We start from the raw sequence: 24198 nt of genomic DNA, 5'->3' as shown, positions 1-24198 counted from the left end.
AACCTATGAGGTTTAACAAGTACTCTTTGGATGTCTGTGCAATTTAAGAATCTGTCCTTCCTCTAACCAATCCCACACCACCAACTAGATAATGACCAGCTTGGCAACGTTCCTTTAACTACTAGTCCCTCACCTCCATCAATTTTATTTTTAAAGCTAAAAATATACTATTTAACCTGATGGATGAAAAATATAAAGTAGAAGAGCATTGATATAGATTAACTCGTTGAAATATTGTTAAATTTCTTTAGAAATATTGAAAGAAATAATCTTTAAAACTCATAGAAATGATGGCATTAAATTTCCTCCCAAATTAGGTAGCTTTGACTTAAATCTTCTTCAGGGTTCTCTTGTCTCACTGTTAAACTGAGGGTCATTTGGTTGCCTCTGAGCTTCTTATCAGAGCAGTGGCATTACAGTCTGGATAGTCCTATGTACGGGGCAGAGCAAAAGTAAGTTTACATTTCTGAACACACAAATCATAATTTATTCTTGCACTATTATTAATTATAGTATTGTTTCCTCCATAGAACAACTGTAAACCTACTTTGCTCCACCCTGTATGTCCTACATTTTTTTTCCTGTACAAGTATATGTTACTTTTATCTATTTAGGAATAATATTTCTTGACCCAGACTCAACACTTCTAGATTGGTAGTTATTGGAATGCTTAAACAAAAACATGAAATTTTAACATTTAAATATTCAACAAAATTTTATTAGTTTTCTTTCATAGGATCTGTGAAGAAATGGAGCTTGGAGGAATGAAATTATGTATTCATTCAAGTGCAAGAGCTAGGTAAAATTTAAAACCAATCTCTCTTCATCCAGTGTTCTTTTTGCTACTCCAAATTTCTAATAGACAATTTTAAATAAGGTATTTTTACTATAGACCAAGACAATGTTGTCCATTTCCCCAGGAAACTAAGACCAATAATAAAATCATCCCATGATGACAATTTTGCTATTTCTTTTCTGATGTGATTCAGATTCTCTGTGGTCATTGCTGGTGAATACTACATTCCAAGGAGACAAGAGGGCCCAGATTGTGTTAGAGGTTCTCCAAGGATGAGGAACCTTGACTTTGCTCATCCAGTATAAGAGTCTTACTTCAGCCCAGCTGACATCTATTACTCCCTTTCTGTATCTCTGAGCATCATTCCCACAGTAGCAGAAACTTGAAACTGTTGAAGTCCTCTGGACAACTCTGGCCTTGGCATGGCTCTTACATCTTTCTAAACGGTCCTTCCCCAATTCCTATAACTTCTACAATTTAAAATTTCATATTTTCCATAAAACAAACCATAACTAATGTCAGCACCTTCCAATTATGTCTGTTTCAACATAGTTTGGCATACCATTCTCTAAATGTCAAGCTTTCTTTATGTTATCATGATTTTTTCCTTTTATTTTATTTATCCCATTTATTTAGATATAATTGACATATAACATTATATGGGTTATGGAAAAAGTAGGTTTACAATTGTGAATACACAAAACAGAGTTTATTCTTTTTAAAATCATTTTATTGTTATTTTGTTACAGTTGTCCTCATTTTTACTTTTTGCCCTCCTCCACCCATCCTAACCCCTACTCCCACAGTCAATTACCACATTGTTGTTCATGTCCATGGGTCATTCATACATGTTCTTTTCTAGACCCTTTCCTTTCTTTCCAACATTATCTACCTCACCCTTCCCCTCTGGTGACTTTCACTCTGTTTCATGGTTCCATGTCTGTGGTTCTATTTTGTTTATTAGTTTACTTTGTTCATTAGATTACTCTCCTAGGTGAGATCAAATGGTATTTGTCTTTTACTGCCTGATTTATTTCACTTAGTATAATATTATCCAGTTCCATTCATGCTGTCATAAAAGGTAGGAGTTTCTTCTTTCTTTTTTTTTTCAATATTTTTTAAAAGATTTTATTTATTTATCTTTAGAGGGGAAGGGAAGGAGAGAGGGAGAGAAACATCAATGTATGGTTGCCTTTCATGCATCCCCTGCTGGGAACTGGCCTGCAGGGAACCGGCCTGCAACCCCGGTATGTGCCCTGACTGGGAATCGAACCATGATTGTATGGTTCGCAGGCCCGCGCTCAATCCACTGAGCTACACCAGCCAGGGCTCTTCTTTCTTTTTGCTGTGTAGTATTCCTTTGTGTAAGTGTACCACAGTTTTTTGATCTACTCATTTACTGATGAGCATTTGGGCTATTTCCAGCCCTTGGCTGTTGTAAATAGTGCCACTATGAACATAGAGGATCATAAGTTCTTCTGAACTGGTGATTCAGGATTCTTAGGGTATATCCCCAGCAGCAGGATCACTGGGTCAAAAGACAGTTCCATTTTTAGTTTTTAAAGACAATTTTATACTATTTTCCACAGTGACTGCAGTTCCAAGAAGACTATAAAAGTACAGAAATCAGGGCTAATGTTATACATTTATTTTTATTCCTCATCCCTCATTTTTCAAGCTCTAGCCTTCCTTGTTTCCTGCTTCCCCTCCTACACTTTTCTTCACTGTCAGCACAATCCAGCCACATGAAAACTAGCTGCAGATTCAGTTTTCTTTTTCTTTTCTAATGTAATCCCACCAAAAGTTCAGCCCAAGTTTTCTATTTGAAGCCTCCCAGCCACTGACATATGGACATTGGTATTTATCACCAATATGTTGGTTCTGCTGTCTCAGACCTCATGATAAGATGGCATTTCTTTCTCTTTTGAATTTAGGTGTGCCCATGTGAATGTGAGTGGAAGTAATGTTTGCCACTTGTATTTGTTTCTTTCTTCATACCATGGAAACCTCCCAGATGATGGAGTCTCTTTTAGCATCCCAGAATGAAGACATTATGAAAGGTGGTCATTTGCCAATGTGTTATGAGCATGGCACATAGGGATGGCAAAACTGCTGGTGACTTAGGCCACTGAGATGTAAAGTTGTTTATAACAGCATAATTCAGCCCATCAAGATAATGCAGTTGACTTAATACCTAGCCTCTGTGCACCTACAAGTGCCTTGTCTTGCCTCTACCTCAATATTTCCAATTTCCTGTCTGTCTTCCTTATAGACATATATTCCATGAGAATATGGCTTATACCCATGTATATTCCACGCCCACCATAGTGTTTTGCATATTGTATCATCTCAAGAAATACATGGTGAATGAATGAATAAAAAATGCCCATCCCATGCTGACTACCTCCTGAAGGTAATGTTGGTATTCCTGGGTTTTTTCCATTCTCTGTGAATAAACCATAAATCTACTCACAGTGATGGCAGGTAGTGCCCATGTAACTGGTGTCACTGCAGTTACAATAGAAGGTAGTCCAGGACTGGGAACAGCTCCCTCCATGTTCACAATAGTTTGGCAAACACCTAATAGGAGATAAAGCAAAGCAAACCAAATCATTTGAAATAAAAAGAAAACAAAGATGCCATATCCAGCTACACAAATTGATAGTGTAAATTGGTCTCCCATACTTCTCTATATTTATACTCTTCTATACCTATACTTCTTTATACCTAAAACAGACTTCAATGTAATCAAAATAATATGATATATCACAAGAGGTTGGTTCAATTACTTACTTGGCAATGTAGGCTCCAAGCTGATTTAGGCAATCAAGTGAAGGATTTCAATATGGGGGCAAAAATCTCATGAACTTGAGGTTAATATGAAGGGGCCAGAATCTGTAAGGCCTTTCATTTTTCATAGAACAAAATGTACAAAGATTGTAATTTTATACTTTGGAAAGGTTTTACATGTTTAATACTTATTTTTATTTATTTATTTTACAGATAGAGAGAAAGAGAAGGGGCAAAGGGAGACAGAGAGAGAGAAAGAGAGAGAGAGAGAAATCCATGTTGGAGAGAAACATTATCATTTGCTTCCTATGTGCACCCCACCTGAGATCAAACCCATGACCTAGGTATGTGCTTTGAGCAAGGATTGAATACACAGTTTTTTGGTGTATGGAAGAACACTTCAATCAACCAAGGTAACCAACCAAGTTACCCAACCAAGGCTGGCTGATTCTTGTATGTGCCCCAACTGGGAATCATATCCTCAATCTAGGCCTATCAGGATGACATTCTAACCAACTGAACTGTCTTGCCAGTAGCTTGGGTTTTGGATTTTTTTCACTTTTTAAAGAAAAATTAAACACACTTCTTTATTGTATCACAAAGATGTGAATATGTAAATGTGCATCCTAAATGTTCATTGTCCTAAACTTATTTGACTTTGGGATCTTTTCTGAGCAATATCTTATGGAACCAGAATTTTTGACTTCCCTCCTGGCAAGCACTATTCTAGAGAGATACTGATTATCTGCCTAGAAGACTTGGTGTGTCAGTACTTTCTGAAGATAAAAACATACTGGCATCATTGTGAAATGAAATTAATCATTATAGTCTAAGGAACTCAATTAATTCTTATGTGAAATTTAATCTATAGATTTGACCTTCATCAAAGATTTAGTACAAAAACACTGAGTTGTAACATCTGAATGCACTTACATAGTTTGTGGAGTTGATATATTTTCCCTTTGTTTTTATTGTTGACACTAATACAGATGTTCCTATCTTCCACCCTTTTCCTTGCTTCCATCCATTCCCCACACCTCTTCCCTCCAGCTGTCATCACACACTGTTGTCTGTACCTATGAGTTATGCATGTATGTTCTTTGGCTAAAGGGGAAAGGTGCAGAAAATTGTTCTCACTGCCTCCATGTCTCTCCTTTGGAGTATAGCCAGGAATCTATTTCTAATTACTATTTTTAAAAGGCAACATGAAATTTGAAAAGAATGTACTTGGTCATTTAGCATGCAAAAAATTGTATCAGTTTTAAACATACTAATACCACCCTTAAAATGAGGGGTTTACTACTTATACTGAAAACAGTATAACTATTCTAAAAAGTACTTTCATTATACACATTAAAAACCCTGAAATATTCATATAATTTGACCTGGCAATTACACTTAAAAGGCTATCTTAAGGATACATTTAAAAATATGTAAAGTATGCATGCTAATTATTATTGATAGTGATTTCATGATGAGTCAAAACAATTGTTCGAGATTTAAAAATTTCTTCAGAATTAGTTTCATGTGGAATATGAAACTAATGCACTATCATAAAGCTACTACAAATGATGTTCACAAATGGGATTATAATGGACTGGTGCTGTATTATGTGGAAACTCAAGATGTAAAGCATTTTCACAACAAAATAAGACAAACACCTTATACTGCAACAATAATAGAAAAACAAATTTTAAGTGTCCCTTGTTCTAATTAGAGTGAAGGCAATCTCCTTTTTTTTTTTTTTTCCTGAACAGAGATCATGAATTTTAGGATCACGTATTTCTAAGTATGAATCCCAGCTCAGCAATTTGCTACATGGTGTCTTTGGGTAATTCTCTTCACCTTTTACAATATATGAATTAAAATCTTGGTACTGCAAGCCCTGTTACCACTAAGGGATAAGCTGGCAAGTGCTCAATATTTACAATGGATAAAATTAAGAGTAAAAGCAATGATAAATACTGAAATCTTAAAGTCCATCTTTACAGGAAAATAATTCTATAAATTTAAGAGGGGAGAGGGTGTAAGCAATGAAGTTACAGAAGTGGTATAATACTGTAAAAGCATTTATTGTGAAGTCACTGAGAGTGTGATTGCCTTAAATATGTCATATAGGTAAGAAATGCTCCAGCAATGATTGTTTTAAAGCCCAGAAACTAATATTCCTGTGTATATTCAGACATATTATTAGATAGTTTCTGCTCAGCACAGCATTTAATTGTGGTGACAGTGTTTATGTTTGGCAAGAGCTTATTGGTAACTCCTTGGTATCCATCTATGACTTAAAGAACAGGAGGAAAATAGGACCCAGTAATTTTGCTGTGGAATATGTTCACACAAAAAACAATAAATAAATAGACAAAAAATTGGTCTCTTTCCTACTCCAAATATTAACCTTCTTCTTGGTTTTTACTCCCAGCTTGTGGTCTTGGTGGAAAGGAAAATAAATAAGCTTGTCAATCAGATGAACCACAGTCCCCACCACCCACTACTATTGTGCTGTTGAAAGTTACATAAATCTGAAACATCAGCATCCTCACTTACAAATCCCAAGCCTCAATGGAGAGTCTTGGATTTAGCTTGTGAATAAATGCTCACCTGTTCCACACCTTATTTTCTTTTGCATTCCATACATCCTTTCTCCTAAATATTGCTTTTCTTGTAGTGTGTTTTTCTCCATAGTTTCTTCTCTGAAGCTGTCAAGTTTTTACATTACCTTTTCATACACTAGCCCACCCAATCCTACTTCACTCATCCACCCCCAAAACATAAACACATGCAGATTCCATGACTGGCAAATAATAGTATTATTGCTACACTTCCTTCCTCAACAAAAGGTAAATTTCTTTAAAGATGGAAAGCTGAGCAAAGCCAGTCAGGTCAGTAGATTCTTATCCTACAATTCTTTTTGTTTTGTCATGATGAAAGTTAATACCAGCATCTTCCTGGTGGTTGACATTATACAGTAAAAACTCAGTGACAGTGTTTTCAGCCATGAGAAGAAAGCTTGTTTTCATTGTGGGTGTATGTGTGTGAGTGTGGAAAGAGAGCAAGCTTAGGTGCAGCCTGCAGGAGGAAAAAATTAAATGGAGAGAATCCTGACAGTATTTATATGGCTGGTTCCTGTTGTTCCCAAGACTTGGTTTATCTACTGAACTCTGTGAGGGCTGGTTGTTTAATGATATTAGATTCTGTGAGATATCACAGGATATTTCCAGGAGAACCCCCATTTTGTTCAGTCAAGTTCAAGTTGGAATTCTGTTATTTTCATCTAATGGAATCTTAACATTTGGCAAATAAGTATTCTATAAACAAAGAAACTAAAAAGAAATAGAAATACCTTCTCCTTAGAAACTATAGTTAAAGTATTTAAAAACTCATAATTGCCAAGTTCAGATGTGCATGCAGGTGGAGGGATCTTGGGGGAAATGTAATAATATATGACAGTCTGAGCACATCTTTAATAAGCCTCCCACAGATCTTTGTGTTGAAATGTTAATAAAATTACTTTACTAATGAAAATGTTGGCTAGAAATTCATTTCATTAAGGTTAATAAAAAAGACACTATTGTATTTTAGTAGAGAAAATGAATACTTGCTTATGGGAAAACCTAACATCTCTAGGATGACAAAAAACTTAATGAATACTTACAGGACTGCCTTGGGGTTGGTTCATTCTGGTTCAATAAACACTGTTATTGAAATAACTCATCTGTAAAGTAGATATTCAAAATAAAATATGCATAATCTCAATTTACTTATTTTAAAAGGGCAGGTTTATGAGTGTAATTTCCATATTCTTTAAGCAGTTTATTTTAGCTCGTGCTTTCTTTTTATCTCTATTTGATATAACCTGATCACTTGAGACATGAACCCAGAAAATTACTAGTGTAAAGCTACCAAAGTAAAAAGAATGCATTAAGTTTGAGGGCCATCACAGTATCATATCTAATTCCTCAGAGATATTTGCATTAAGTATCTTTTTCCATCCCTTTACTTTTATTTTCTGTGTATCTTTCAATCTGAGATGGGTCTCTTGGAGTGCATATTAAATTGCTCAGAGATAATTACTTTGAACACATACCTGTCTTCTAAAATCCTAAAAATGGATGGCAGAGGAGTAGGTGGAAGCTATACTAACCTATTTCCAGGACCAATCTGGAACTACAACAAAATGGTAGAGAATCAGGCTGAATAACAAACTGAACACTAACCAGAGAGAAGCATTATAACCAAGGACAGATAGAAAAAACACTTCACCACGAGGAGACAGGTAGAGAGTACAGAGGAGGTGAGAGGGGCTGTCTGGGCTCCCGTGTACAGCAGCTGAAGTTCCAGAGGGATGATATTTAAGTGGCTTGGCAGTTCTTCCTGAGAAGTATAGGGTCTAAACCCTAAGCTAGGTTCCTCAGCCTACAGTACAGGAGATATAAAGAAACCCAGATAACATACAGCTGTGCAAAGCAGCAAACTTTTTGACTTCCAGGGAGAGACAGGTAGAGACTCAGAGAGCCTCTTAAAGAGCCAACACACAAAATTTTGTTTGCAGCCACTTACTTACCTTGGGCTCCAACAGAGGGAGGGCAGAGTAGACTAAAGATACTTAAGGACAGTCTGGGGTTAGTGGCTCCAGGGAGAGAACTGAAGGAACAGCTGCCAGGATTCCTGTGCTGAGTCATTTCCCATACTGCAAAAGCCATCTTTCTCAGGCAGAGCAATCCTCTCCAAGTGGAATCATCCTAAGGGGATGCAGTATTCCCTCCCTCAGAGAGTACCCAGTGGTACTTAAGCCAGGCAGCTAATTAAAACTTAAGGCTACAGCACAAATCAGATTAACAACAAATGCAGAAAATATAAAGAAGCAGCCCAAATGTGAAGACAAAGATACAGACTCCAAATGAAAGAACAAGAGAATTCTCCAGAACCAGAAACAGATGGAATGGAGGTCAGAAATTTATCAGAGTTTAGAAAAATGATTATAAGGATTAATGTCTAACAGTAAAATGGCACTAAATAGGTATCTATCAATATTTACCCTAAGTGTAGATGGCTTTAATACTCAGAACAAAAGACATACAGTAGCTGAATGGATGAGAAAACAAGACCCATGTATATTCTGCCTCCAAGAGACCTGTCTCAGATTGAAAGATACACAGAAAATAAAAGTAAAGGGATGGAAAAAGATATTTAATGCAAATGGAAAGGAAAAAAATGCTAGAGTAGTAGTACTTATATGTCTAACAAAATAGACTTTAAAACAAAGTATAGTAAAAGAGAAGGGCGCTACATAATAATAAAGGAGATAATCAACAAAAGCATATAACACTAGTAAACATTTAGACATCCAACATAAGAGCACCTGTGTGGACCACTCTGCCTGGTTTCATGAATTGTAACTCTCTACCCACTGTGGCTAAGGATGAGGAAGCACGACCTCTGGAATGTGAGCTGTAGAGGACAAAGCTTGTCTCTGGTAGCAAATGCTGCCTCAGTTTCCTCCCAGCCCCCAAAGTATGGTCAAAAGTCCTTGATGGATAAGATCCCTCAGAGGAGGGGCAACCTAGGCCAGACATGATCACTTGGGAGGCCATCATGGAAGGACTCAGGGGGCTGCAACAAAGAGCAATGGACTCTCAACCCCCAGTTTTGACAAAGCCCGACCAGGAGAAGCACTTCCTGGCTCTAATCCCCTTAAGCCTGAATACCTGATGGGGAGACATGCAGCTCCTTGCCTTGCTACAGCTAGTCCTGAGAAAAAATCTGGCATCACAAAGAATTCCTGATAAACCTGTAAAATCTACTCTGCTAAGAGTGCTTTCATTCATATGTTAAGGGTTCGAGCAGGAAACCCTAAAACTCTCTTCCTGACAGACTCTGACTCAGACGAAGCCCTCAGATTTCTTTGAAATGTTATCTACTGTTTGATCCTTGCTGCCCTGTATTTCTGTATATTACAACCCAATAAAAGTTTTTGGAGGAAGGGGATCAATGCCTTTTCCCCCTGAGAAACTGACCACTGCTCAAGGTCTTTTTCCTCTGGGAAACTGGCCACCTCTCCTCCCCAGGCAGATGACATCATGTCTCAGTCATGTTTACTCTATTCCCTGGTGGACAGGGTGACTTGTGAGGAAAGTCGCCCCCGCAAGCACCTAAATAAGTGAAGCAAGTCTTGATGGACATAATGGACAAGACCAGCGCAATCAAAGTTGGGGATATTAATACCCCATTGATTTCAGTGGATAAATTTTCTATACAGAAAATCAACAAAGAGCTGGCAGCCATAAATGACATATTAAATCAAAGGGATTTAATTGATATTTTCAGAGCATTTCATCCCAAAGCAGCAGAATATACATATTTTTCAAGTGTACATGGAACATTTTCTAGGGTAGACCATATATTAAGATATAAAACATGTTTCAATAGATTTAAGAAGATTGAAATTATATCAACCATCTTCTCTGAACACAATGCTATGAAATAGAAAACAATTATAAGAACACTGCAAAATGCACAAGAGACAGAATATAAATAACATGTTATTAAGCAATGAATGAGTCAAGAACAAGATTAAGGAATAAAACATACAATACCTGGAAACAAATTAAAATGGGGACACAACAATCCAAAATCTGGTGGACATTGTGAAAGCAATCCTAAGAGAAAAAGTCAGATAGCATTACAGGACTATATCAGAAAAAGAGAGAAAAAGACAGAGAGAGACAAAGAGAGGAAGAAAGGGAGAGAGGGAGAGAGGAAGGAAAAAAAAGTTCAAATAAACTATCTAAATAAAAATTTAAAGGAACTTGAAAAAGAACAACAAAAAAAGTCCCAAAATTAGTAGAAGGAAGGAAATAATATAGATCATAGCAGAAGTGAGTGAAATAGCATTTTAAAAAACAGATATAAAACATCAAAGAATCCAAGAGCTGGTTCTTTGAAAAGATAAATGATAAATAAGATTGACAAAGTTTTATCTAAACTCATCAAGAAAAAAGAGAAAGAACCTAAATAAATAAAATTAGAAATATAAGAGTAGAAATAACAACTGACAACAAAGAGATACAAAGGTTTGTAAGAAAATATTATCAATTATTATATACCAACAAACTGGACAACCTGGATGAAATAGATAAAGTCCTAAAAACACAGAGTCTTCCAAAACGAAGTCAGGAAGAATCAGAATATTTGAATAGACAGATTATACCTAAGGAAATTGTAGCACTAATCACAAAACTCTCAACAAACAAAAGCCCTAGACTGGGCGGTTTTACAAGTGAATTTAATCAAACATTCTGAGAAAACTAAGACTTCTTTTCAAAGTATTTAATAAAATTCAAGAGGAGGAAAGGCTCTAAAACTCATTTTACTTGGACAGCATTATCCTACTTCCAATACCTGATAAAGACACTGATGTGGGAAGCTTTGGAAAACCTTTGTTCACCAAAACCCCAGGCACCCTGGGAGAACAATAAGGCCGTCTGGGAAAAGCAAACAGCAGGATAGTCATAAGGACTGGGGCTAGCACCCCCGCAGATAGAAGTAATTTTCACATTTAGCCTTTGTACTCTGCTTCTGCCCCATAGATAGAACTAATTACCACATTCCACTTCTGTATCTCACTTTGCTACGTAGACAGGAAGACCCGTAGACTATATGAACCCCAAGAATCCTTTGTTTGGGGCTCAGAATTTGGATACTGACTCCTCTGGGCCCATGCATGTAAATAAACCTCATACTCCAGAATCCCTCAGTGTCTGGTTGCTTCATTTTCCTGTAACATTTGGTTCCCTGACCAGGAAGCGACCTTACACAAATTCGGGTCCACTTGCCACCGACTGGATAAGCGGGGAGGCAGCTGGAGGTCCAACTGGGGAAGCGGGGGTACACGTGCCCTGAGATTTCTCAGACCCTGTCCAGTTGGGGTGACAGCCACCAGCCCGCACTCCAGGCGGGAAGCGAGGGTTTTGGACTACGACCTGACAGAAGGCGCCAAATCGGTAAGTGCCCCGAGGACCAGAGCCTGAGACCAGAGAGAGACTGATCACCTCTCAAACCAGGAATGAGGTCAGTTGGAGTCCAACCAGGAGGCCCTCACCCGGGCAGGAATTGTTTAAACTCGAAGTGCTTGAGAGTGAAAGTGTGAGTGGCTGTGTTTGTGGCTCCACGGGCTGGTCCTACGGAGCAAGAGTGGGCCCCAACCTGCGGTTCCTGTGTCAGATCTTACGGCATAATGGTTGGCAACTAACCCCAAATTCTGCTGGGGCAACCTTAGCCAAGACCAACTTCGTCCCACGAGGGAGCAGGCCAGGTGGCCGAAATGAAACCCCCTTCCCTTTGTTTGTCTGCGTCGTGCTGGGAGGATCACCGTGGGCGGGGGACCTTCCACTGTGTTAGATTGCATGCTGCAAAACTCTGACTGATTCCAGTGCCAGGAACCGAGCGTAGATGCCGGTCAGTTAGAGGTCTTTTGCACCTCTGAGTAGCCAACATTTGGAGTAGGCTGGCCCCCTGAAGGAACACTAAACTTAGGTATAATTAGGACAGTTCACCTCATAGTAACAGGCAAGCCAGGACACCCCAATCAGTATGTTTATATAGACTGCTGGCAGGAATTAGTGCAGGACATGCTGTCAGGGTGCAGGTCAGAAGCCTAAGACAGTGGGAAAGGCTGGGAGTAGGAGAAAAGTAGCGCAATGCAGCGTTTTAGTCGCCCGGTCAAGAGGAACACGCCGCCCCCCATTTTCAAAGGAGAGCCGGAGGAAGAGCCACCTATCAGTCTGCCTCCTCTATATGCTCTGGAAACTCTTGGCCAGACCCAGGGAAGCAAAGACCCTCATCTGTAACCTAGATTCTGGCTCCTGCTGGTCTCTGGTGGTAGAGTAGAGACCCTGTTCAAAGGGGTCAGCCTCTCTAAAATATGCCCTAGTATAACAGAGCAGTGATGCAGCAAGCAGTGACCCCCCCCTCCACTGGAGGGACAGGAGGTGGCTAAGGCCCACATGGCCCCCTGCACCCGGTCCTGCTAAAGGGGTTGCCAGGGAGACAAGCAGGGATGCCCCAGTCAAGCCCCATGATTGAGCCAGGAGCAGCTCTGAAGAGCTCTTGGGCCTGTGCTGGCGGCCCTGGCAGTGAGTTCTTTAGGAAACCAGATAACTCCAGGGAGCAGGGAGCCACCAGATTGCCTAAGAAAAGAAAATAGAGACTACAGGCCAGAAGGAGAAGTCCAAAGTGGGCTGTGGAAAGGAGCCTCCCGACCCCAGACCCCTGTCCTAGCGGCCTGAGGACCGAAGATCCCATATATCAGGGACACCCCTCGAGGATGACTTACTGCAGCTCCCTCCCCCATATCTCAGGCCTCTGCCTGTGGTGCCAGCGGCGCCAATAGGCCCAGACACACCACCCCCATCAGTTCCATCTGCGGCGAATAGTCCAACCCAAAATTTGCTTCAGCCAGAGGCTGTGCAACGGCCCTAGGAGCCCCAACTGCAGATGTCCAGAAAAAGGGGAAAGAAAAACCATTTAAGGTTGAGAGACCAGTGCACCTACTACAGAGAGAAGGGGTACTAGAAAAGAGAGTGCCCCAAAAGGAAAAAGAAAAAGCCCACTGGCGGCCGACAAAGACCAGGGTTACAAGCACCTACAGTCTTCAGGTTAGCTGGCTCGGACCCAGACCAGACAGCCACAGGGCTTCAGAAACTCTCCCACTCCCCTAGGAGAGGCCCTGGCCAGAGATCTAAAGCCATTTACCAAGAAGGAGACTGACCCAGTGTTACTGCGGTGTGTAGATAAACTCCTTTCAGCCACATCAACTTGAGAGTGGTGCTGGGAGGGCCTTTGCCAGCTGTTTGAACTGCTAACCAAGACAGGGTGCCGGGTGTCCAAGAAGAAGGGGCGCAGGTCGGGGCAGGGTGCGCACACTGCGTGCTGACCCCAAAGCTTGGGAAAAGTAGAGCGCATGAACCAGACTCTCAAGGAAACTCTAACAAAGTTCCACCAGGAGACTGGACTGCCTTAGACTGACTTGCTGCCGCTGGCACTACTTAGAGTTAGGAATGCCCCTAACCCTTCAGGCTACACCCCATATAAGTTAGTCTTTGGGAGACCTCCTCCCATCCTCAGAATAGACAATGGGGGACCCCAGAGAGCGGGAACTCCGGTGGTGATGCTGCCTTCTAAGGAGATGAGACCCACTATGGCCTCTCTCGCCCTGCCAGTGGAAGAAGTCTCCACCACGGATTCGCAGCCTCTGCAAGTGGGCTCTGCTCACCCACCACAGTAGGGGTTGCCAGGAGCTGCTTTGGCTCCTGAAAACAGAGCTGCAGGGCCCCCACCTTCAGAGGTGGGTGGGATCTCTGTCCTGCCTCCACTGGTGACTGCAGCCTCAGTAAACCACCCCCAATGGGTGGAGGATGGCTTTGTGGTGTCTCCACACCCACAGGTGGAAGGGGCCTTGAGGGGTTCCGGGGTTCCTGAAACTGGAGCCCTGGGACCTTTGTAGGTGGGCGGAACCAGAGTCGGAGTACTGCCATTGTAGGTAAAATGGATGAGCCAAATGAGTGCCCCACCTGGAGGACAGAGCATTCATAGGTGCCGCTATCTTGGGACTGGCTAAGGCTTCTTTTCAGATTACAAGCTGTATGCTGCTGCTGTGTGGACACTGCAGCTGTCAGGTTCTCTTTGTAACTAGTTCTGATAGGAATGGCTCTGGTTTTGAAGGTCATGAACTGAGGTCCAAGAGTGACCACCTGATTTATAGGGTATTTACAACGTCTAAGCTTCAGAAAGGTGCAAAATGTCCCTGCGAATCTAGGGATTTTTAGTAGAAGATACCTAAAGTGCTAGGAACTTTTTGCTGCCACATACTGAGTTTAAGTATAGTCCTTCCCAGTGTGGGAAAGGAACCAAGATTAAAAGAGAATGATGGTTAAATCTGGATAAGTAGAAATATGTATAAAGGATATGAAAGTTTTAAACCTAGAGTGAAGGAAACCTCAACTACTTGTTTTCTGACTTTGTGGGAAAAGAGCAAATTTATCTGCCATTGGTTGTTTCTGATCAGAAACCCTGTGTACCTGAAGACCTAGAAGAGGCCACTATAGCCGGTTGGAGAGTATGCCTTTGCCGCCTGGGACCCAGGAAGGGTCATTAGGGGCTGATAAGTGTTTCAGCCTGAGGCAAAGCAGCATGTCTCTGCCATGAGACTGGGCCTGAAGGAGCATGTCTCTGCCAGGCACCAGTGGACACATTGGTGCAAGAGAATGCCTCTGCCTGTGTATTGTTTCAGAACTGTGTGTTTTGGGTTTTGCTCTGTATCTACTCTGAGAAAGAAAACTGAGGATTCCAGAAAAGTTTGAAATTTCATACTCTGTAAGAAAATGAACAATAGAAAGTATAAGATTTGTAAATAAAGAAGTATATGAAAGAATGTGAAAGTTTTTTAGATGTTGCTGAAGGTCTGTGGAAAGCTGTGCAGATAGAAGAGGGTGTGTAAAAGGTTGTAGAAGTTTGCAAAAGTTTTGGAAAGGAGTTATGTAGAGTTAGTAATGGAAAGTATAAGGCATGGAGATTCAATCTTGGTGGGTATCAGAAGGAAAAGGATTTTCCATCACACTTTGTATTTTTCTCCCTACCTCATCCCTCCAGAATTTGGTATTCTGAAAGAATGAATAATAACATAAGGTTTCTTTGCATAAAACCAATAAGACCAGTCTTTAGCAGTGGTTTTGTTAACCAGGACTTTGACTAGAATGTCACGCCTAAAGGAGGCATATATGAGTTCTTGTCATTACCCGAAAGCCCTGAGGAACTAGGATTGACTTGTGAAGCAAGCAAAAGCCCACAAGAAAAGCCTGGTACTTTGGTTGATTGTGCGGTTCATACCAGTCTTTCCAGGGAAGGAACGAAGGTTGCTTTCCTGAAAGAGTTAAAAAGGAACCTGTAGGCACACTGGAGGCTCAAGGATTTGAGTAAAACAACTGGTACAGGCAAAGCCAGATGGCAGATGTGTGGCCTTGCTTCTGTGCCCTGAGGGGCAGACTGAGAAGTCAATCTAAGGGTTCCCTGTGTGAGTTCCAGCAAAGCAGACTTAAGGATCAGAAGTGATCCAGGCTGCTCTTGGTGTGTTTATGCAAACAAACAGTCAAAATCAAAAGTGGGACCCAAAATATTCCCTGTAATAAGAGTGAGGGTGATCTTAAGGAGAAAAACTGTAGTTCAAGGAAAATCACTATGCTCAGTATTGGACATCAGAATGGCACAGCTGTCTTGAAAGTTTGTTTTCATTAAAGAGTTGAAACCAGGTTTATGATGTCACCGAAGATGTACAATTTACAGGTGCAAAGGACCTGTCAAATTGCCACTGTTAAATGACATTGCAGGAAGGACCTTGCAATGGAATGTCTTCCCAAAAGACAGTATCACAGGCACAGTGACTGGTTTGGGGATTATTGTGTAAATTAACCTCTGTGTTCTTCTGTTTTCATAGGGCGTATGCCTATGACCTGCCTATGCCTATAAGTGATTAGTTACAATATAGGCCTCACTTAAAGAGCCCATCTTTGTCATTGCCCCCTGAGACTCAACGGTTTGATTGAACTAAGTAGTTAAATTGATAAAGGGTTAGGACAATCTGTGGGCTTCACTTTAGAACTGATTTTCCCTTTTCTGTCTTGATAGTTTGGACAGAAATGGCTCAGAAATCTCCTGGCTGGTGTAGCTCAGTGGATTGAGCACGGGCCTGTGAACCAGACAATCGCGGTTCGATTCCCAGTCAGGGCACATGCTGGGGTTGCAGGCTGGTTCCCTGCAGGCCACTTCCCAGCAGGGGATGCACGAAAGGCAACCATACATTGATGTTTCTCTCCCTCCCTTCCCCTCTAAAGATAAATAAATAAAATCTTAAAAAAAAAAGAAATGGCTCAGAAATATAAAAGGAGGGAAATGCTAATGTATTTTCCTCAGCCCGAGTGAAGTATAGTGGGTCACAAGAGTCTGGGATAGGTGTAGCATGCCTGTACACCTTCCTCGAGATAAGCCATCCCTTACTGAAATCCCTGCCTTTGTCTTTTAATAGTTATGATTTAATTGTGCTTCCAATTTCTTGCCTAATCTGCCACCTCCAGAATATGACCTGACCAGAATGCCAACAGTCCAGTAATGCCAGCCTTTAGCACCAAGCCTGCAACGTTCAGGTGACAGCCAACTGACCAGGACCCTGTAAGGTCTTTCCCCTTACAGGAAGGACTCCCTCCGTGCCGCACCCCCCACCCCCTCTCAGGGCACCCCTGACCCAGGGGTAGGTAGGACAGCGTCCATTTCCATCCGGAAGCAGTTAGAAGAAGATGAGACCTTCATCCATTGTCCTGTATATAATTCCAGAAGGGAAAGAAACCTCATTAATACTCTGAATCCAGGAAAGGGGGGGACCTGTATGTTCCTAGGAGAGGAATATTGCTACTACATAAATCAGTCAAGGATCATAGCTAAGAAAGTTAAAGAAATCAGAGAGAATATAAACCGCCACACCAAAGAAACAGAAAGTTAGAATTAGAGAAATTGAGGAATAAATCCTCAAGTCTGTCTCCGGTAGCTATTTCCCTTTCTAGGACCCCTAATTATTATCTTCTTAGGTTTAAGCTTCAGTCCCTGTACCCTGTGGATCACAGTCCAGAACTTAGAAGAAACAGTTACCTGAAGGGCAACTGCCAGGATCCTGTCCCTTCAGTGATACCGTTATCAGATATTACAACAGACCCCTGACGTACAAGAATAACCATAAAGTGATGCTAGAGCAGTCAACAGCACTGTCAAGCATCAAAAGGGGGGACTTCTTTATTCCTACTAGAAGAATATTGTTATGCTAAAACAAGCACTAGTGTTGTTTAGCATAAAAGGGGGGAATGATGTGGGAAGCTTTGGAAAACCTTTGTTCACCAAAACCCCAGGCACCCTGGGAGAGCAATAAGGCCGTCTGGGAAAAGCAAACAGCAGGATAGTCACAAGGAGTGGGGCTAGCACCCCCAAAGCTAGAACTAATTTTCACATTTAGCCTTTGTACTCTGCTTCTGCCCCATAGATAGAACTAATTACCGCATTCCACTTCTGTATTTCGCTTTGCTATGCACATAGGAAGACCCCGTAGACTATATAAACCCCAAGAATCCTTTTTTGGGGCCTCAGAATTTGGAGACTGACTACTATGGGCCCGTACACGTTAATAAACCTCATACTCCAGAATCTCTCAGTGTCTGGTTGCTTCATTTTCCTGTAACAACACTACAAAGAAAAAAAATATATATGTAGGCCAATATTCCTTATGAACAGATGCAGAAGTCATCAACAAAATATTAGTGAACTAAATACAGCAATTCATCAAAAAGATTATATAACCCTGGCTGGTGTAGCTCAGTGGATTGAGCATGGGCCTGCGAACCAGAGGATTATGGTTTGATTCCCAGTCAGGGCACATGCCTGGGTTGCAGGCCAGTTCCCAGCATGGGACCCATGAGAGGCAACCATACATTGATATTTCTCTTCCTTTCTTCTCTCCTACCCCTCTAAAAGATAAATAAACAAAATCTTTTTAAAAAGATTATACACCATGACCAAGTGATATTTATTGTGGCAATGCAAGGTTGGAACAATATCTGCAAATCAATAAATGATAAGCAACATAAAAAATGAAGGATGAAAATCACATAGTTATAACAATAGATGCAGGAAAAGCATTTGATTAAATCCAGCTCCCATTTACACTAAAAACTCTTAGCAAAGTGGGAATAGAGGGAGCATACCTAAACACAATAAAGGCCATATATGACAAATCCACTGCCGGAATCATACTGAACAGGCAAAAGCTACAAGTGTTCCCCTTAAGGGCAGAAACAAGATAGGGTTGTCTACTTTCACCTTTCTTATTCAGTGTAGTACTGGAAGTCCTAGCCACAACAATCAGACTATGAGAAGAAATAAAAGACATCCACACTAGAAAGAAAGAAGTAAAACTGTCATTATATGTAGATAACAAGATACTGTATACAGAGGACCCCACAGATTCCACCAAGAAACTATTAGAACTGATAAATGAATTCAGCCAAGTAGCAGGATACAAAATCAATATCCAGAAATCAGTTTCATTTAAAAAACATTTTATTTATTTATTTTTAGAGAGGGGGAAGGAAAGAAGAAAGAAAGGGAGAGAAACATCAGTGTGTGGTTGCCTCTCTTGCACCTCCTACTGGGGACCCGGCCCACAACCCAGGCATGTGCCCTGACTAGGAATAAAACTGGAGACCCCTTGGTTCATGGGCCCATGCTCAATCCACTGAGCAACATCAGCGAGGGTCAGTTTCATTTTTATAAGCCAACAACAAACTAAGAGAGAAATGAAGAAAAACAATCATATTCACAATTGCTACAAATAAAATAAAGTGTGTAGGAATAAGCCTAACCAAGATTATAAAAGCCCTGTACTTGGAAAATTATAAGACACTAAAGAAAGAAATATTAGAAGTTACAAATGAGTGGAAGCACATACCATGTCCATGGAGAGGAAGAAATAACATCATTAAATGTCCATACTACTTGAAGCAATCTATATAGATTCAATGCAATACCTATCAAGATTCCAATGACATATTTCTCAGAAGTAAAACAAATATTTCAAAAATTTATATGGGACCACACAAGGACCTGCATAGGAACAGCACTTCTGATAAAGAAAAACAAAGTTGAAAGAATCACACTACCTAATATCAAGCTCTAGTATAAAGCCATAGTAATCAAAACAGAATGGTACTGGCATAGAAAAAGACACATAGATCAATGGAAGAAAATAGAGAGCTCATAAATAAACCCACAACTTTATAGCCAATTAATATTCAACAGGGGAAGCAAGCACATACAATGAGCTAAAGATAGTCCATTCAATATTTGGTGTTGAGAAAATTGGATGGACACATGCAGAAAAATTTTAGACCTCCTTCTTAAACCACACACAAGAATGAATTCAAAATGGATCAAAGACTTAACTGTTAGACAAGAAACCATAAAACTCCTAAAAGAAAACAGGCAACAAAATCTCAGATATTGCTCATAGCAATATGTTATCTGATATATTTTGCTAGGTGAGAGAAAAAATAAACAACTGGTACTACATCAAACTAAACAGGTTTTGCACAGCAAAGGAAATCATCAACAAAATAAAAAGACAGCCCACAGAATTAGAGAACATGTTCACCAATCCATGTGATAATGGGTTAATATCCAAAATTTAAAATGAACTAAAAAAATTAATATAAAAAACAAACAACCCAGTTAAAAAGTGGGCATTGGACCTGAATAGACACTTCTCCAAAGGGGACATACACATGGCCAATAGACATATGAAAAGATGCTCAACGTCACTAATCAAGGAAGCATAAATTAAAATCACAATAAGATATCTCACACCTGTTAGAATGGCTATCATCAATAAATTAATAAACAATCAGTGCTGGCAAGGATATGGAGAAATGGGAGTCCCTTGCACTGTTGGTGAAAATGTACATTGGTTGAGCCACTGTGGGAAGCAGTATGGGGATACCTCAAAAAATTAAAAATTAATCTGCCTTTTGACTCAGCAATCCCACTTCTGAGAATATATCTGAAGGAACCCAAAGCACTAATTTAAAAGAACATAAGCACCCCATATATTCACTACAGCATTATTTTCAATAGCCAAGCTATGAAAACAGCCCAAGTGTCCATCAGCAGATGAGTAGATAAAACAACTATGGGACATTTACATAATGCAATACTAGTTGACCATAAAAAAAGAGGGAAATTTTACCCTTTGTGAAAGTATGGATGGATCTAGAGAACATTATGCTAAGTGAAACAAGCCAATCAGAGAAAGACAAATACCATATGATTTCACTCATATGTGGAATTTAATGAACAAATTGAACTACAAGGAAAATGGAACAGACTCATAGATGGAGAGTAGGGTGGCAGCTAGTGAGGGGTGGGGTTAAGGTATAGAGTGACTGAGCCAAAGGAAAAAGGACTCATGGACACAGACAACAGTATGATGATTGGTGGAGAATATGGGCTTAAGGGGACTAAATGGCAATGTAAAAACTACAGTAACTACTAAAAGAAATACATAAAATAAAATATTAATAACATTTCATATGTAACTTGGTCTGAATGGTTGTGCCATCTTTTTGCGTACAATGTTTAACAAAGAATAATTTTGGCACAAATATAAGTTTTCTTCACACTTCTCAGGAGCAATAACAAACTAGTAATGTGTATGTGTCAGTGAAGACTTAGGAAGCTGGGCAGACAAACTGGAAGCTATGCACCTCTTTATAAAAGCAGAGTGTGCATTCTGAAAAAGTTGAAGGAGACAAAGAGAGAAGTTAGGAATAAAAGGGGAAAAACAATATAACAGGGACAAAAGTTATATACAAATTTTATATAAGAATTTATATTTCTTCTTCCCCCCAAATCAACATTTTTCCGAAAGAGAGAGACCATTGATAGTTGGTACTGTGGAAAGAAGAGTTCTGCACAGTGTGTAACAGGGTGCAGCCAGGAGGGGGCCCCCCAAAAGGGGATTTGGGATGGGGTCCAGAGCTCAGGATGTTCAGGAAATATTAAGATGTCCTCACCCCCCACCCCAGGGGGAAGGGACAAATGGAACAGGGCCATTGAGAGCTGTTTTGCATAGCAACAGTTTTGCAGCTAACATCTAGAATGGTCATTTAACATATCTATAACCTTTAACTGGTTTCATGGATATGTTAAATAGCTGTGGCCATGCTTTGAGCCAGGGAGAAGGAAGTGACTTCCACTCAAGACATAACTAGGGGCAGGTCCCCTGAGTTACAGCGCATGTGTGGGAGCTTAGAGTTGATTGGTTCCATGCCATGGGGCCACACCTGCGCAGACTCATGACGGCAGACCAGTAAACTTGCAATAATACGGGAGTCCAGGCAGGTGAAACCAACTGTGGGAGGAGTCGGAAATGGGGTTGCAAAGGAGGACTGGCACGTGGGGATTTAAACCCAGATGCCGCAGCCATTGAAAAAAGAGCCACATGGTTTCAGCAGAGTAAGGATCCCCTCTTGGCAAGGTGAGAGAGGGGGAGCCATGTGGTTTTTGGCAGATTGAGGACCCCCTCTTGCCCAGGTGAAAGAGAGCCACATGGTTTTGGAAGACTGTAGATCCCTGCAGCCAGGAAGGGAGAGCCACACAATTTCAGCAGAGTGAAAGAAAACCACACGGCTTTGCCAGAATGGAGATCCCTACAGCCAGTTGAAGAGGACAGCCATATGCTTTTGGTGGAGTGTGGACCCCTCCAGCTTTGGTAGAAGAGGCCCATGCAGCTTTGAGATGCTACCTTTGGCCACGTGGCCTGGAAAGCAGGAGAGACTTTGACTGGAAAAATGGGTACAAAGAATTCTTGCCAGTGGACCATGAGAAGGTGCCACATGACTTTGGATTAACTGGAGATCCTGCCCAGACTGCAACACAGCTGACGGCGCCAGCAATCTGAAATGCAGACGTGTGCTTCTTTTCCTGAGATATGGTACCCCGAATTAGGGCAAGGGGGAAGGAAGCACTGTGGGTGTCTGTGGTTATCCTAAAGTACTTTGATATTTTGATGGGGACATTGGGTCACTACTTTAAGTACGTACAGCTTTGAATAAACCTTTCCTTTCCTTTTCACAAATCTCTGGCATTGAGAGATGTCTTTCCTCTGGCGGCGGACAGACGAGCCCAGTAGGTATTAGTATATTATCCTTGGGCGGGGCCCCTGTTTTCTGTAGCAGTTTTTGGCATCCTTCGGTGGGCCAAATATTGCCCTCCTTGGACCTCTGCTCTGTAACAAGTGGTCCTCAGACCTCATTAGTTCTCACCATCCAGCCTTCACAAGTATATGGTTCTGGCTTTACTACTGTTTTTGTGATGTGCTGGGTTATTCGCAAGAAAATATGAAGAGATAAAATGCTTCTCTTTAAAGGTTGATGCACAGCGAAGACACTCTTCAAGGAAAGAAAATTATTTTACAAGCTCTGAAGAGACTGAGCCACTTGGAAGACTAGAGGCAAACATTTCTGAGAATTTAAGCCTGAGTCCAGTTTCAAGCATCCTGGCAAACACAGTTTTTCTCCTTTGGCATTTGGGATAATAGAAGGGCTCCTGAAGTCACCCTTGAAAAGGATCAGAATGGTTATTTCCCTCAGATAGCTTTAGCTTTAGCTGAGACCTAGCATGGACCTCCAGCTGAAGTGAGTCCTTAGAAAAGCAGTAGTAAAGCAGTGAGATTCAAGATATTTCTGGAAAATGAATTTTGTCATTTTGTTTATAATTTAAAATTTTTCGTAAAAGAAATGTGAATTTTTGCCTTTCCTTAAACAACAATCATATTGTACAGCAATAGTGATAGCAAATTCCATGACTCTATATGCCAAGTTTATATTTTGAGTTCAGTCTTCTCTCCTGAATTCCAGACTCAAATTCAGCTGCCTGCTTCACAACTCTACTTGAACATCCAAGAAATATTTCCAACATTTTTATGTCCAAATCTAAATTTGTGACCTTCTACTCTAACAGGGCAAGTCAGAGCATGGGTCTCTGCAAAGTAGGGGAACCCCACTATCCTTCCATATTCTGCAAAAAAGCAGTGAGGAGATGAGGAAGAGTGCCACAGAACAAAAAGCACAGGGTATGAGGCACATTGCATAACAAAGGCACATTAACAGCCCAAGACTTCCTGAAGGGTGGAGCTGTGGAAGAAAGCTGATGCCCAAGGTATATTGTGAATGCAACTGTGACAAAGTGCTCTGGCATAGTGACTTAGCAGAATGACTCATGACATAGCCAGGTGGGAAGCTCTTTCAGTGCCTATGTGAGCTGTGGGGGCTGGAAGTTCCCACCCATGCCTGTGCATGGCTGAGAACTTCTTGCCCTAACTAAAGATGGCAGCCAAAAGAGGGTCAAATACACTGGACAGTTGACAAATGGGGGATACAAAAACACCATTGGAAGAGCCAGATGTTTGGACACTCAGGAAGTTCTGAGCCAAGCCCTTAAAATTAGAGGTCATGAAAAAATACAAGGGTCTGTCTGTGGGTCTGTCTATAGCGCTGGAGATTTTGAGGCCCATTGTAAATATCCTCAGTGCCCCTCCAGGACATAAGACAGTGACAGAGCTGAAAGCACTGCAGGACACCTGCCTGGCCAAGAACAGACACACTGGTGAACTGATGATTGGAGTAAAGGCAGCTCCAGAGGAAAGAAACTGATACTGCAAGGACTCAGGCTGGTGCACACAGACTTGTGAGAGATGCTTAGAGCTGAACTGTGACTAGGAATGCTGAGCTGCAGACTTCTGCATTACTAAAGGACAGTACTTTTGAATAGCAGGTTCCAAACCAGTCTGGTTTGGCAGAGGGAGGCAGGGCTACTCACTTATGGGCGTTTTTAAAGGGAGCAATACTTAATGACAGAAAGGCTCATGCTCATTTTTTCTCTCCCTCTCTTTCCCTCTCTCCTCTTCTACATGCCTGCTACAGAGAAGTCAGTATCTGTACTGGAGATCTTGAGATAGGACTTTG

At 40.9% G+C, this 24198-nt stretch overlaps 1 protein-coding gene across 2 annotated transcripts in view; it reads right to left on the bottom strand.

Annotated features, from left to right (window-relative positions):
* The window catches only part of CNTNAP5 (contactin associated protein family member 5), a 1122001-nt gene that overhangs the window by 408326 nt on the left and 689477 nt on the right, over positions 1-24198 (bottom strand). For both annotated transcript variants that reach the window (XM_053670714.1, XM_053670716.1), the window contains exon 11: positions 3270-3376. In XM_053670714.1, the coding sequence (XP_053526689.1) occupies positions 3270-3376 (107 nt within the window). The remainder of the gene's footprint in view (positions 1-3269; positions 3377-24198) is intronic.

Source organism: Artibeus jamaicensis, unplaced genomic scaffold, assembly GCF_021234435.1.
Source record: "Artibeus jamaicensis isolate MK-2021 breed Jamaican fruit bat unplaced genomic scaffold, CSHL_Jam_final contig_61, whole genome shotgun sequence".
Lineage (NCBI taxonomy): Eukaryota > Metazoa > Chordata > Mammalia > Chiroptera > Phyllostomidae > Artibeus > Artibeus jamaicensis.
Note: the sequence above shows the minus strand (reverse complement) of the source record. Positions and strands in the feature narration are given on the sequence as shown.